Genomic DNA, 16,000 nt, shown 5'->3' with positions numbered 1-16,000 from the left:
TGTTATTTACTAGGCTCAGGTTAGAGTAGAGGATGCAGGAGACAGGGGTAGATGGCGGAAGCTGATTCGCTGTGGCGAGCCCTGAAGAGAAAACCGAAAGCAAATGAAGACTACTACATGGTTGTGTTTGCTCTGCAGAAAGACCCAGAGTGAAGGACCAACAATGAAGCTTTTCCCTTTGATAGTGGTTGACAGTGGAGAGGAACAACTAGATGGATGGATGGAATGTTTATTAATCTTAAGGGTAATTCAATAGCCTATTCAGCAAAATTTACACATCAGAAACAATATTAAGAAAAACATTAAGACTTTAAAACTGCAAAACATTCAATGATGAAAATATATTCATTAAGAAACAATAAAATCATAAAACAGTGAAAACTAATATGTGTTAATTAAAAATACAATAAAACTGCAAAACATTCAAAGAATACATTTTGTTAATGATAAATACAATAAAACATGAAAATTTAAAATCCCCCCCCCTCCCCCCTCCAAAACCAACCAAAAGAAACCTCCAGTTTTATTTTTTTTTTATTATCCCAATATTACATGGTCTCAACGGGCTTCACTAGTTGTACAAAACAAAAAATGAGTCATCAAATAAAATAGCTGATTGCTAATCCAAACAGACTAAACTAAAGTGGGCATCCCTGCCCTCAGACCCTCCTTCTCGGTAAGGAAAAACTCCTAAAAAGAAACTGATTCATGGGGAAAAACCTCAGGGATGTCCACATGAAGGTGGGATCCTCTCCCAGGGCGGCCAGGCGATGTACCAGAACTGTTAAAGAAGAATTGGCTTATCTAACGCTACGACTACAACTCTAACATAAACAGTATAGGAGGCTTTTTTATATTTATAATTATAAAGTTAAAAGGTTTTTGAAAAGGTAAATAGGTCATTTGCATAAATCTGATTAAAAATATTTGTTGTGTTGTTTTAAAACTTCTTAGCATAGAGCCCTGTGGAACACCATGACTGATTAATGGTAAATGGTAATGGTAAATGGCGTATACTTATATAGCGCCTTTCTTCCTACAAGGACAAAGCGCTTTACAGTCACAGACCCATTCACCCAGTCACACACACAGTCACACACTGGTGGTCGCTCCGCTGCCAAACACAGGCGCCCGCCTACCACCAGTAGGATTAAATTAAATTTAGATTAAAATGTCAGGAAGACTTTACACGATCGAACTAAAATCTATTGAATAAATACTTTTATCAGCTTAGTGAGTGCCTTAAGGAACAATTATACCTCGTAGTCTTTTAATAAATATTTATGTCGATTGTAAATAAACATTTACAGTGCCTTTTTTATGTTGGGGCAGAAAAAAAAGTACTTTGTATTGATAATAAGGCAATAAGAGTAGTCTGCAAATTGATGAACAAGGATTAAACTAAAGCAGCCTTGAAAGCCTGACGTGCAAAGCCTGTCAATGTTAAATTGTTTAAAACAATATAGTAATGTCAATAAAAGCATCAGATAGAGTCCCTTTCTTTTACAGATTCAGACTTTAATACCTCACCCTTTCTGTACTTGAAGGCACTAATCCAGTCCGTCTGCATCCTGCAGCGATGCCTTTATTGGATTAAAGTTTCCACAAATATTTGCTGCTGCAAGTTAATGTCCTGCTTCTAATTACCATAAAGCTGTTTTATTAATTCATACAAATTGAAGAACGTAATGAGCGTTAAAATGACTTTCTGGTTTTAATGGCATAAGAACGTCATCTGGATCACGCCACAGTTTCAGGTTTCCAGATGCTGGAGTGACACGCCGTCCTAATGTGCTGCATCTAAACATCTGCGCCTCCCTCCTGATGCTTTCTAAACACAGGCTGGGCCTTCATCTGTTGCTTATCAAGCCGCTGCTGTCGGTTCTCCTCCTAAAGATTTAGTAAGGATCTTTAAGTTGTGTTATATGAGAGTCCTAACAGCAAGCATTTCCTATGCCGGGTTTACACTTCATTGCATTTTGTAATATAGTCACAAGGCCATTCCCTGGAAAATGTGCCATAAGCTGATGACATCATCCACACTTGGAATTTGATGCCCCTAGTACAATCGCATGCATAATTTGCCTTCCAACCTATACTCCTTTGAGTGATTAGAATACACAATGGCAGAGCAAACTGGATCCAGAAGATTTTAATTTACACATCCACACAAGGCAAAGTCTCTGTTACTGCATTCTACTTCCAAGAAGAGTTCAACTTTATTTTTACTAACTACAGCTTTTATTTCATTAAAATATAGAAAAAGGGGCAAATCATCCTAAATTAACTTTTATATGTATATATATATATATATATATATATATATATATATATATATATATATATATATATATATATATATATATATATATATATATATATATATATATATATATATATATATATATATATATATATATATATATATATATATATGGTATATTGAGGCTTTTAAAATACACACAAAAGCATCTTATCTGCACCATTATTTAATCACAAACTGATTTCTATAGACGTGGGCATTGAAAAAAAAAAAATATATATATATACACACACACACACACACCTATTGGTCCTTACATATAAGGTGCACACCCCGTGCATACGGCATTCACGCGTGGTCGGAGTGTGACATAAGGGCGCCATTCTACAGCATCACCTGTTCGTCACAAATGCATACTTCTGTCATCCTTATAGAAACTTCCCCGTACACTTTTGAAGCGCACGACAATGGTATCTTCCATTTTCATGACGCCCCTTGATGGTATCTCTGGGATACTTCACGGACCCGGACAACCCAAAAACCCAGAAGCACCCCAACAGGTCAACCCCCCATACAGGTGTTTGTGACTAAAGCTCTCAGACAGAAGAGCTGTGCTCTCATTCTTTTCATTTTCTTGACTTTTATTGCTCATTTAAAAAAAAAGAAGGTCGTGTTAGGTTTGAAAATCCCAGCTTTTGGATGAACAATGCACCCACTGAGATTTGTAATGGAGTCTGAGTTTAGCCATAGATTAAACATGAAGCATAAAACAGCCATTTACTCCCAGTTAATGGGAATAACATCCGCAGCAAATCACCACATCTCAGTCGTAATCAATATCAAGCCCAAGGTGAATATATCTTGTTTGGAGATAATGCACCCCGCTATGCTTTATGAACCCTGCCAAATCCCAAGGTCGGGGACTGTGAAGAGGTCTTATGTACTTTCTTTGATGTGACTGAGCAAAGTTGGCATTGCCTGTAAATCCAATTTTAAACAGAGGCTCCTTATGAAGGCTCAATAATTTATCCAGCATGGCGTGTTATTCTGTCAACCATCCGCAGCTCTCCGGACTCCACTCCACCCTCGCTACGCACTCTCAGGCTTATCACGGTCTCATCCCCATCCCTGTGTGTTAAGGATTAATTAATGGAGGGAATTTTCATCTCCTGCCAGCTCTGGCCAAGAGAAATCGAGCGAGGCAGAAAGAAAGGGGAGCTGGGGAGCGCACGCCAAAGCTGTTAATTAGCTGTGCAGCGGAGATGATGCAGACGCGCGGCGCTCCGTTTCTCAGCCTCTCACTCAGGCAACATGACATTATTGGCAGCTGCCCTGATCGTCTTACTTTGTCCTTTCTCCAGACTGGGTGCAGTGCCGGTGTGGGACACTAGGGGGTAGTAGATGACAGTGGACTGTGTCTGCAGTAGTCCCACCTGCTTCGGCTTCATTTAGGTGCAGCGGGGAGGCTCCATCCCGTCCCGGCTGTTACTGGGAGAAATACTGGGACACTTTTGAAATTTGTCACAGAGGGTAACAAAGCAAATACGCTCACACCGGTTCCCGTCCTCACATTTGGGCCTCACCTCCATTTTTTCCTGACATATTAGGTTGTGTTACATACGTGGGGTTTTTGTAGTATTTTTCTGATGATGGAGGACTTAAATAAAGATATTTAAGATTAAATTTGCATGTCTAAGTATTTCTTTAATCAAATCATTGTGGATCACAAGAAAATGAAAAAAAAAAGCAGTTTGAAAAAGAATTTGTGACGTAGAAAATACGCAAACTCCCTGTTTTGAGCTATCAGCAATGGGAAGGAGAAGAGGGTTGCTCCGCGTCTACGGTCCAGCCCACAACTCATAAGTGAATTTCTAATGAACTATGGCCACTCTGCAGAAACTATGTCCTAAATTTAGCCTAAAAATGTCATAATCCTAATAAAAAGACCACTGGGAATGCTTTAAACATAAATCAAAAGATGATCAGAGTAAGACTAAATTAAAACTATGGTTGCAAGGTTTGCATTTATTTGTTTACAAGAAGTTTGACAGATAAAATATTTAATAAATCGATGCTTCTGACTCAAAACGGCTGCGTTTCAAAGTAAAAGCCTGTCTTTAAAGCAGAAGCAGAACACTCTGTTGTATTTTTTTCCTTGTCGACTCTATGAAAGAAGGAGGAATTGTTTGAAACGCAGCTAAAATATTTCCCCTCCCTCCTAATGAAGGTTTTTATTGCTCCGGCCTGCCTTGCTGGAACAGCATCAAATCCGTTTCCTGTTGCGAGCGTCCTCATCAGCTCTCTGCGAAAATGTTCTTAACCGGACAGAAAAGCCGATCGAACAAACATGCAGCCGTCTGGCGTTGGTGCCGGCGTGAAAACCATGACAGAATGAATTGCAGTTCTCCTAAGAAACAATTATTGCTGCACAGCACTGCTGCCAACCCCCCCCCGTCACATTGCGTCTGGAAATCATTACAGTGGTTTTAATTCCCAGCTCTTCTTTGTATTCTGATATTGTCGTCACAAAGGAGCCCTGCGATTGCCTCTTGATTAATTTAGCCGAGTACATTTATATTGGATCTTTAAATGCTTATCAGTGTTAATGCGATTACACGCTTCATTGTCTATGCTACAGTTCCCCGCTGCGCCTGCTAATGCCTGGATGTTTACTGCGCGCCCCTGTCCGGGCGTCTGTGTGTGTGTTTGTTTGTGCTCCCCCAAAGGCTTTGCTCCTCTCCTTTAATTTTTGAGCTTGTCCTTGCTCTGTTGCTACGGTAACGTGAAGAATACTGGGAGTTTGAACCGGGCCTTCGGATATCAATTAAAGCCAAGGACTTTGCATCCGTCATGTTTGCGCAGATGGCAAATGCATGGTTTCTAGGTGGATGATTGTGCTGCTCCTGTGTTATGGATCTTTGTGTGTGTGGGTGTGTGTGTGTGTGTGTCTTCCCACATGGATTCTACTTAGAAGTAAAGCAGGCTTCTCCTCTCACCCGTGCGCTGTCACTCAAATTGCTAATTGGCTCGCAGTCTCTTGAACGCAGCTCTTTGAGCGTGACTGTACTCTTGTACCTTCCCCGTGCCGCTCCTCCCTCCGCCCTCCGCTTTGGCTCGGCTGCCTGGCACCGAGGCGCCGGCTCACCTATTGTACCGGCTCTGCGGCAGAGCCACCGGGCCAAATCAGTGCAGAATGTAAAACACAGATGGCCATTGACTCACGAATGGGTTGGTGGAAAATGAGAGCCGAATCCAGTCTGCAGCTCCAGCTTTTTACTCCTCTGCCTCATCTGTCAGTCCAGCCATTCCTGGCGCTTTCTTCCTGCTCCCTCCCTTTCAGCAGACACACACTCTGCTCCATATTTGTCTTTTTTTCTCTCTCTCTTTTTTGGCTACCTCTCCCTCCTGTCACCTCAGGCCTCCAGTCAGGGTTAATTAGCGCCGAGTTGAGCTGTGTTTAATGGTTAATGTGGTTTCTTGCTGGTGTAGCACTCTGTCCCCTCTCTGTACATTCAGCATCTATCAATGCAAGCTGTCAAGCTCTTTCATTAGGAGATGCGTCATCACCTACCTGCTGACATACCTGTCTACTTGCTTTATGCTGTCTGTCACTTCACCTTGCAGCAGGAGATGCAGACCATATGCCCAAACCAGCGTGCACCTCTCCCCCAATTTCCCTTTCCCTCCAGGATGTTGGATATAGAGTGAGTGGGAGCGCCGCAGAGACACTGGAGAGGAGAAAGCGAGCCTGAAACATATAATAAGAAATGGGGGGGAAGAGCTGTGGTGAGAGGAAGAGGAGAAGACGATGTGATAGATCTGACAGGGCCTGCGTGAGACTGAATCCTGGGCAGAGACGTCGTGGAAGCGAGGTGACGACCAAACGGGGGAAAGGCTTCAGCCAGTACCTCCTATTAGGTTTGGGTTTTTTTTTGTTTTTGTTTGTCAGAGTGGAGGGACAGGCGGCCGCTGTTCCTCACGCCAAACCTCATCAAGACACAAAGATGCTTCTATTTAGAAGGAATTTAGTTTGAAACTTCAGTTTAAAAGAAAACTTATAGTGTTAAAGTGTTGGTGGAAGCCACACATCCATGTAAGGAGTGCTGTTTGAGATGCTTAAAATCTGAAGCTGTTCATCTTTTAATGTATTTATAAGCGGCGTTCCCAGTGGTCTTTTAACCATGATGATGCTGTTTTTAAGCCAAAATCTAAATTCTTGTTTTTTTCTAGGACATAGTTTCTGCAGAGCGGCACTAAAAATTTACCTCTAAGTTGTGGGTGGGACTGTTGGCGTGGAGTGAGCCTTCCCACATTTCCCATCATCCCTTTGTTCACACTGTGTGCCACTAGCTTACAGCCCCTCACGTCCCCAACTTAACATTAGCGGTGCAAAGAAAATGGCGAGCTAAATCAGGGCTGTCCAGCCGTACAGGAAAACAAAGACCTACATGGATCTATTTGTCTGCAGGTGGATGCATCAGAATGGGGTGGAGCAGGGAGCTTGTGGCTCGTCGCTTGTAGCACCTACAGGTTTTTCAACCGGCTTTTTTTTTATGTGCTCATAATTCACAACGATTTGAATAAAGAAATACTCAGAAACGCCATTTCAATCTTGTTCATATACATCCTCCATCATAAGAAAAATGATACAAGAACATGTTAGCACCAAAAACACATTTAAATCGGAGTGGATCTTTGAAAATTGTGCTTTTGGTGTTTAGCGCATGTCTGCCCCCATAGATTAAAAAAAAAAAAAAACAGAAAATAAAATGAAAAAACATTTAAGTCACATAGGCTGAATTAAAAACCGTGATCATTAACCAAAGTCAAGGTTGGTTGACTCCCCCCTACTGAGTTCAGTCATTATTTTATAGTTTTACATAGTCTTGGTAATTCGGTTCTGATCCGATAGATTCTTTTCAAGTTACAAAATTCAGTGTCTAGTAATGATTGATTATCTTCAGAAAACATTCATTCATGAATTCAGTGAACAGTAACTGTTATGTAATAATCATTGATTATCATTAGAACACATGATCACATTAAACCAGTAATTATTGCTACATATTGCAGATCAAGTAAAGAAAATCAATAGCTTATTGGTTGTAATTCAAACCTTTCAGTATTCATTATTGCACATTACAATGTAATACTCATTAGTTGTAATTAAAAGATCTTTGATTAATTCACCACAATCAAGTTCACATGTGTATTTGAAATTATTCAAACACCTGTTGATCCTTAACTCCCCTTATCTTCGTATCCTGAAATCAGAGTTTCTTTCTACATTTTCTTGAATATTTGAATATTTGAACATTGTTTGAGCTTATTACTGAACCCGTTCAAAAGTTTAGTTTTAGTTTTGCACGGTGTAAAAATCAACAAGAACTCTTATAATTATTCCTGTCATGGTTTACTTTGACAAGAACGGCCCCAATTACCTGAAACCCGGAAAGATCACGCACGAGGTTTTGGCAGAGAAAGAGTTTTATTGTTCCAGGATGTAGATGGTGGGATACGTGGAGAGGGTGAAAGCGAGGCGAGGAGGAAACCAGACGGTAAGTAATCCTCTTGGTGATTGTTGGTTGTTTGTGGCGAGGTGAATGAAGCGGGAGGCATAGAGGAGTGGCGTGGCTGGAGGTCTAGACGGACGACGAGGGCGTATGAACGATCAGGAGCAGGAGATGACCCCACGTCGGCACTTGGTGGATGAATGGAATGATAACTTGATTATCTGGCTTCGTCAAAACGAGAGAGTCACTAGAAAACGAGGTACACATAAGACCAGGTACTTCACCATAGTAGGCAACGAACTGGCGATGAATACTGGAATCTGGCCATCTTTAATACTGCAGTGTTGATGAGGGGAATGCCGGCAGCTGAGTCCAATCTGTGGATGACAAGGCAGAGAAGGGAGGGGGGAAAGAGGACTCTTGGAGGTACCATGACAATTCCCCCAAATTTCTATACAGTAGGTGAAATATGGTAGTATTAAGGAGCAGTAAAATAAATATATACTGTTGTATTCCAATAAATGTTTAGATTTACTTATGATTGAAATACTTTTTGAGATTTTAGTTTGTATGTGTCTGATGTGAGGCTTCCAACTTAGTTTGTTATCGACAACAACCCCCAAGAATTGGATTTCTGTAACACTTTCAATTGGGACATTTTGGTAGTCTGGTAGTTAACCAAGGGCATTTGGCAAATTTGTTCTTGAATTTGTAAATCGGACAAATCTTATTGTAAAATGAGCCAAATATTTAGAAACAGAAACATTAATAATCGATGTCCGCATCTTTCTCTCTGGAACATGGAGTTCCAGTTTTGTCTGGATAAGTCATTATTAAGAGAATTTTTTCATTTCCTACCCTTTTATAGACTGGTTCTTTTATCATTTTCTTTGTCTTCACATTGATGTCAAATAGTGCATGTGATGCAGCAGGTATCTATAGCAACCTTTGCTCCGCGTAGGTCCAAAGGGTTCAAACATTGATTCTGGTTTTGTAGCTTTTATAAAGGAAGCATGATGAGAGTAGGCTGGTTGAGCCTTTTACCCTTCATGGTTAGATCTGCACCCATCTCCCATGAAATGAAGAGTTTTATTGCCTAAACCAGATTTCAGATATATTGATTCTGAAAAATCTTTTTTTTTTTTTAATACAACAGAGAATTTAGAATATTGCTGAATCGGTTTATTCTAGATTTACTTTTTGACACCATTTTTTAGCACGATGTGATGTGAAAACAAGCCCTCTGACCTGGAGTGGGGCGTTTATGTTTTAAGTGTTTTATCCTTTCAGACAAAAAAAAAAAAAAGATGTAATCTGCAAGATGATTGATGCTGATCAGATGTCCAGCATTTATTTCGTTGTTTGCTTGTTAGCCTCTATTGCTGGCAATTTTAACCGACGTCACATATTTCTGCAAATCTTCGCATGGAAGATGAGTTTGAATTTATTTTCTCTTTTATTCAGTGAAATGTTTTTAAAGGTTTACACATTACTTCTTAGCAACTGAAACCTTTGTTGAAATTAAATAAAAATCTGTTCTGCTGGATTCCACATATGCCAGTATAATAGGACAACTGGTGCAACAGAGAGGAGACGAGCATTTTTTATTTAATTTTTTTTCTTAAGTCAAACCACATTTGGATTAAATTTGCTTTGGATTTTTTGTCAGGGTCCAAATCAGGTTATAGTTTCATTAATTTATATTTTTTTTTTATGTTTTCCATGTTTACTAAAATTATTTTGAACCAAAATTCAACAAAATCAAACTTCGATTGAGTTCATTTTGATCAATTTCCACTGATTTTATAATTTCTTAGATTCCTTTTTCCGTCTTCACTTTTGCTTTTGATGCTTTTGAACACTAATGGTTTATAGATTAATAACATCTTAAGATATGATAACATTTGAAAATAGAATGAGCTGCATACAGATGAATAGAAAACCCAACAGAGTATTTCCTTTGCAGTGTTTACTTTCAGAGTTTAATCAGAACTTGTATTTTAGACCTCATCCTTGAGGCATTTCCTCTATGAACTGTTGCTCCGCCTCTTTTTCAGTCGGGGTACGTGAAGCTGTCCAAACCGGTGGCCCTCTGGACCCAACAAGATGTGTGTAAATGGCTGAAGAAACACTGTCCCAACCAGCACCAGATCTACAGCGACTCCTTCAAGCAGCACGACATTACAGGTGCGTTTTTTCTTTTTTTTTTTTTATAACTGAGCCTTTTAACACGTTTCTACATTCATCCCAACCCTTGTCTGCATTTTGCATAAGTTTCATGTCTCCATATTGTTTATGGCACATGCAGGAGGTGCATATACCGACATACAGTGGTTTGGTAAATACAGAAAGTCCAAGTATACAGTACGTTTAAATCTTGGCATCATTTCTCCTATTTTACACAAACTCCTCAAAGACAACACACCTAAAGCCTAAGTCACATGCATCCATACAGGGGGTTTACCCGTACAGGTGCTGTGGGTTTTCCCGCTCTGCTCTACAGGTTCGTCAAACGGTCTACGACCTTGATATTTCATGCCTGCACGCCCCATTTTTCACCCCCATTTTTCACCCGTGAGGGCAGTTGTGACTAAGACTTCAACAGCTTTAGTGTTTTGTTATTTTTTACATCACCAGAATAATGTTTATTCCTTGTGTTGTTACTGAACATGCAAGCTCTTTAAAGTAGTGCAGCAATGGCAGAACGCGATTGTGAAGGAAGTTCGGGAAAAATTGTAAACAGAGGTAATTCAAAGAGTTTTACAGAGATGCAAAAGCTTTTGGAAACATTCAGGTGGGTGGCGGTTTAAACAAATACATTTGAAAGTGCTGCAGTTCAGGAGACACCGCATTCCTAAACTTTGCTACAGCAGCTGTTTGCCTACTTAAAAAATGAACTAAACCAAATTTAATCTGATCTATGCATTTGTTTTAATATAATATTTGTATTTCGATTTCTTCGTCTACGTTTTCAATTTTAACTTTCTTTTTTAATTTAAAATTTCCAATCAATTCATGAGTAAATATCCTAAGTAATTGTTTTTATTTTTTATGAACAGACATACTTCTTTAGTTTTGAGAATAAATCATAATTTACATCATAAGTTATTAAGGATATGCATTTTGACATATTCTACATACTTCTACTAATCTTTTTGATTATTGCGCAACTATGGCTGAACTGTCTGCAGCTAATCGTCCAAACTCTGTGAAAAATGTGCAGCTGTGTAAAAATCCATAGTATGAGGGGATAAGACAGAGAAAAAAAATCAAAAACAACCCTTTACTTCTGATATTTACACTAATCTATCTATTTTTTTTTACTTTTTAGCATTAACTCTTTTTAAATTTTGTTTTAAGTCCAGTGTGTTTTTAGAAGATCCTCCACACAGAAACCAACCCTTCTAGTGGACTGGGATCGTTGCAGTGGTTTCTGGCCTGGCCCCTTTTTTTGGTGCAGGGGGGGAAGTCCTCTGGGTTGGTCGCTGGCGTGGACAGATCCTCAAAATGTTAATGCCATTTCCTCACATCAGCATCAAGACTGGTTTCAATTCCATTTTCTATTTTGAGATTTATTTATATTTCATTTTATTTTTCATTATGTTGTGTAGGATGTCTGGGGGGGGTTAAGGGTATTCTGGGTATTTTATCATTTCATTTTTAATTATTTCAGGTTGGTAAAGCACTAACTGTTGTATAAAAAAGTGCTTTATCAATAAAGTTTGATTTGGTTGTAAAAAAAGTTGTTTTTAAAAATGGTATTTGGCAACTTTTTTGACTTTTTGTCCATCTGAGGTCCAGTAAAGCAGCTACCCCTAGACCGCGGACCGGTACCGGTACCTGGGACAGTTGGTACCGGACCACAGACTGAGAAAAATACAACCTACATTTTTTTCTGTTTTCTTTTTTAATCTGATTCTGAAAGTTTGATTTTGAAAAACTACACGCTTCTCCACCTCATCCAAGTCATTCTTGGACAAATCGGTCACATGTCTGACGTCTGCAACTTTCCTAGACCAACGGCTAAATAAAAAACCCCAAGCTAGTAAAGTTAACAAAAAGAATCGTATTTGGAAAGTTTCTTTTGGCAAAAAGAGAGGAAATGGAAGAAGAGACTTCCACTTCTTAATAAAAGAAAGCTGCATTTAACAGACAAAAACCAGGAGTCTTTACTCCAAGGAGGATTTATGGATTTATTGTGACAGTTGTTCCCACAGACCATAATGATGATGGATAACATTCACCGACCGGCTGTCTAATGTGACAAGGATGCTGCCAAAAAAGTTGTTTATGATTTTATTTAGAAGATAGCAGTTTTAACGACCATTCTCTCTGTATTTATCCGTCGCACCTTGAAAGTCAGACGAGGCTGAAGTTGACGTCTGATGTTTTTTTTAGCTTCCCCTTTGACAGTTACGGGTTCAAATCTGTCACATTTTAAAAGGTTCCTAAATGAAATCTAGTGAACAAATAAAGTTTCAAAGCAGCTGCAAGAATCTGACAGAGGATGAAGATTTTGACAAAAGATAAGAGAAAATGGAAAACAAAAAGAAAAAAGCCTCGAACGGCCCAACTCTTAAGAAGTGTTACATATTATTCAGAAGCGTATGGGGCGTTTACATAAATTAATGTGGTTAAAAAAAAGCTCCTTGCCACATCGGAAACTGCTTTATTTTGTAACATCAGCATCGGTCAGCAGCCATTCCTTCCCGCTGTCAGCTAGACCACGCCACCGCCGTCTCCACGTCCATCAATCCCCTAATGAGGCTCTTCAAGGTCAGCCCGTCTTTAACCACACTCCAACCTGCCAAGCAACAGATGACCATTAATTTGCAGCGCGCTCTTCTCCCTCAGAGCACAACAGATCACATTAATATGATTATTTGTTTCTGCTGAGGACCTCCTCGACACCGTGACTGGTAGGCACGGAAAATTGCTTGCCGTTTGCGATGATTGGTGTAATGACTCACACTGCCTTTTTTTCCCTTTTTTCTCACACTTTGATGCGTTTGGCCTGTTGTGTCTGCGTGGAGGCTTCGCATCCCCGTGTAATGGTCTGAAAATGCAAATGTTGGCGCCTTGGACCCCCAACGCGCACGAATATCTCATCAGCGGCAGAGAGGTCCTAAAGATTGACCCCACAGTTCACCGCATCCACGCTTAACCGCTCTGTTTCAATTAACACATCTGGGAAGATTTCACTTAGCTAATTCGCGGTTCAAGCTGTCCTGCTTTAACGAATTACCGGGGAAAACACACGCGTTTGTGCTTCTTTGGCGGCTGATTTATTTTGAAAGTTGTGGACTAAATGGATCATTTGCAATAACGACATTGTCACACAAAAGAGCAGGAGCTCCTCGTCTCATCACTTCTCGCCAGATAAGAAGAAAACGAGGTTATTGCGTCATTCAATAGCTCCAAATTTTTTATAGCCAAACGTGGTAAATTAATCCGAAACCTATTAAACTTCCCGACAAGCCTGGCTCATTCCATTCCGACTTTAAATAAATGATATTTTCTCTTATTAGAGTTCCAGTGGATGAGAGTGTTTGAACTGAGCTGCCTAATGTTGTATTAACTTAATGACCTGTGTAAGCTATTTAAGGTGTGATTATTTTTACAGGCTGATACCTGCGAGGGAAGGCTTTCACCAAATTTGCACACAGACCTTCTCTTTCCCGCTGCTACGATTACGAGATAATGATATGCGCAGAATCTGCGAGTAATTCAGTTTGTCTCCACATCGGGCATTAATTAATGAAAGCCAATTAAAATGGGCCAAGCCACACCAATTGGGCCCTGGCAAGCAATTTGCATCCCAATCAGTGTTTGAAATATTATGCAGATGTGTTTCTGCTGCAGTGATCCAGCGCCATTAGAATGAACAAGGCAAACAATCGACAAACGTTGACGACAGTCAGAGAATCCAGGCGTGGATTTTGTGGAGAGCAGATTTAAACTCTATAATTACACATTTCAAACTTAAAAGAAATACAGAAAGTTTGGAAAAAATGGCAAATTGAAAACTTGATTAAACCTAAAATTCTTAACAAATAAAAAAAGTTGCGTTTAATTTTTCGTCCTCAATTTAAGCTACTTTCACACTGATTTGTCCAGTTTCACTGTTAAGTCGGAGGTCCTGTGGCGTGTTATCGGCATCAGGCGTGTGGTCAAGTGGCAGCGTGTTTTCGGCAGCGAGGGGAAGATTTTGATGGGTGGAAAGTTTCGCTGCACTGCACAATGTTTCCAGAGTCCAAATATCTGAACTTTAACGAAGAATTTGCATCAACCAATTGGGAACTCTGCTTTGGTCGTGCTGTGTTCAGTGGGTGGAGTCCAACACCAACATGGAGGAGAATCTGATTGTTCTGTAACAATTCATTAGTTTTGGTAGTTTTTTTGTATGGAAACAAAAACAAAAAGGTCATTTCATTTTATTTCTTTATTTCCCCGTTTTTTCCTGTCACTAATGTGTGACAGCAAGTCGTCAAACCGAGAAGCAGAATTAACGCTGAAAACGGCAGTCAGTGATGAGGCTAAAAACATTAGACGGAACCCATTTTTTGACAAGCTTCAGGCGGCGAATTTTTTAGGTGTCAAAACAAAGGTGCCCGCATATTCGCCACACTAATTGCGTCCGTTGTGAACGCAGCATTACCGTTTCAATTCAGAATGTCTGCTTTTGGTGTTCAGCCCAAATTTTTGTAGGGGTGGGGCTTTGAGTCCATTGGCTACCAGGACATGATTGACGTCTGGAGACAGAGGTTACGGTGACGTAATTTCTGCAACAGAACAGCATCTGTTGTTGGTGCCACCTGTGTCTTTCCTCCTCTGATGATAATGCTCTGCCAGTATTTTCCGCATCATAAGGCGCACTTTAATTTTTCCAAAAACAACATCCGTCTTATAAAGGTATTAATTCTGATTACTGACATCAAAGGGGATTTTGAGAGGTACACGGCACTCTGTCAAAATGCCTGGTTGGGTGTTAACGTGTAGCGTTAACGTTTAGTGTTAACGTTTAGCGTAAACGTGTAGCGTTAACGTGTAGCGGTGTTGCAGTTTTTTCATTTAGAAATGTCATGTTTTTTCAAACGTTTTATTCCAAATGCTACTGTTTCACAACTATATGAAAAAGAAAATACTCCTCCATCTTGAGAAAAATGCTCAGGAGAACTTAAACACTAGAAATACCTTTTCATTGGAGCAGGTCGTTAAGCTGTTTCCGATTTGACCCAATGTTTGTGCTTCTGGGAAGCTTGTGACTGGTTCAAATTTCACTTTCATGCAGATGCTGGTTTTGGATTTCTCTTAGATTTTTTTTGGGGCGTAGTATTTCTTTGCGTTTCCTCCGATGCATATACAGCTCCATACTTGGCCCTCTTTTCAGCTGGCAGCGGTGCTCAATCTCTCTTGTTTTGGCGATGTCGCCTACCCTTCATGAAGCAGCAAATCAATAACCGGTCTCTATTGCAGGCCATTGTGTCCTCCCTTCTTCTGACATAAAACAGCAGTGAGGGAAATGCTTTGCGTTAAATGTGGCAGGTGCTACGCCTTAGCGTTGAGCGAACCTCCCCGCCGTGCTGCTGCAACCTCTGCCAAAGAAATCGATGTGTCCCACCCCCTCCTTCCAGCCTCAATTGCTAAGAAGCCCCTGCCCTTCCTCAATCCTCACCTCCCACCCTTCTAATTTGACTTTAACACCCAGCTGCCATTAAAAATGCATTAAAGCATGTTAGGGCACAATTAGATATTAGTCCCCCAGCCGCTGTAATTACAAAGCTCATTTAGTTGAGAGGACAGTATGTCATGATAAATCAAACGCAAAGTTTCTGTTAGCTGGGATCAGCTCCGAAGAGGATGTTGGAGACCCAAAGCGGGCGGGTCTTCGGCTCCGTAGCTGTCGGAGAAGATGGCGACACGGCAGCGTGTTTATTTCACGTGTGCAGCATCAGAGCAGAACCTGCTGCTATCCAGAAGCTTCAAACAACCCAAAAGCTGGGGATAGACTCTCACAAGAGTCTCCACAAAGATCCATAGTCTAGATTGATTATTTTAGAGTAAAGATTTAGCTCTAATCTGATTACTCGTGTGTTTAAATCCATTGACTGTACATAAAAACAGAACTGAATGCCCCCTCCCCCCTGGCGTTTCAAACAGGAAGTGGCTCCATAGACTTCTATTGATAAACAGCTATTACTGTCATTCCATTGGTCAGAAAAAA

At 40.2% G+C, this 16,000-nt stretch overlaps 1 protein-coding gene across 8 annotated transcripts in view; it reads left to right on the top strand.

Moving 5' to 3' along the window:
• The window catches only part of samd12 (sterile alpha motif domain containing 12), a 142,725-nt gene that overhangs the window by 31,033 nt on the left and 95,692 nt on the right, over nucleotides 1-16,000 (top strand). For all 8 annotated transcript variants that reach the window (XR_013659183.1, XR_013659185.1, XR_013659186.1 and 5 more), the window contains one exon: nucleotides 9,834-9,963. Coding sequence is in view for 3 of the 8 variants with exons in the window: in XM_078955445.1 (XP_078811571.1) it covers nucleotides 9,834-9,963 (130 nt within the window). In the remaining 5 variants the exon portion in view is untranslated. The remainder of the gene's footprint in view (nucleotides 1-9,833; nucleotides 9,964-16,000) is intronic.

The sequence above is a fragment of the Oryzias latipes genome, chromosome 11 (genome assembly GCF_053564925.1).
Source record: "Oryzias latipes strain Hd-rR chromosome 11, Olatipes_Hd-rR_3.1".
Taxonomy (NCBI): Eukaryota; Metazoa; Chordata; class Actinopteri; order Beloniformes; family Adrianichthyidae; genus Oryzias; species Oryzias latipes.
The sequence above is the reverse complement of the archived record's forward strand: the minus strand, read 5'-3'. Positions and strand labels throughout refer to the sequence as shown.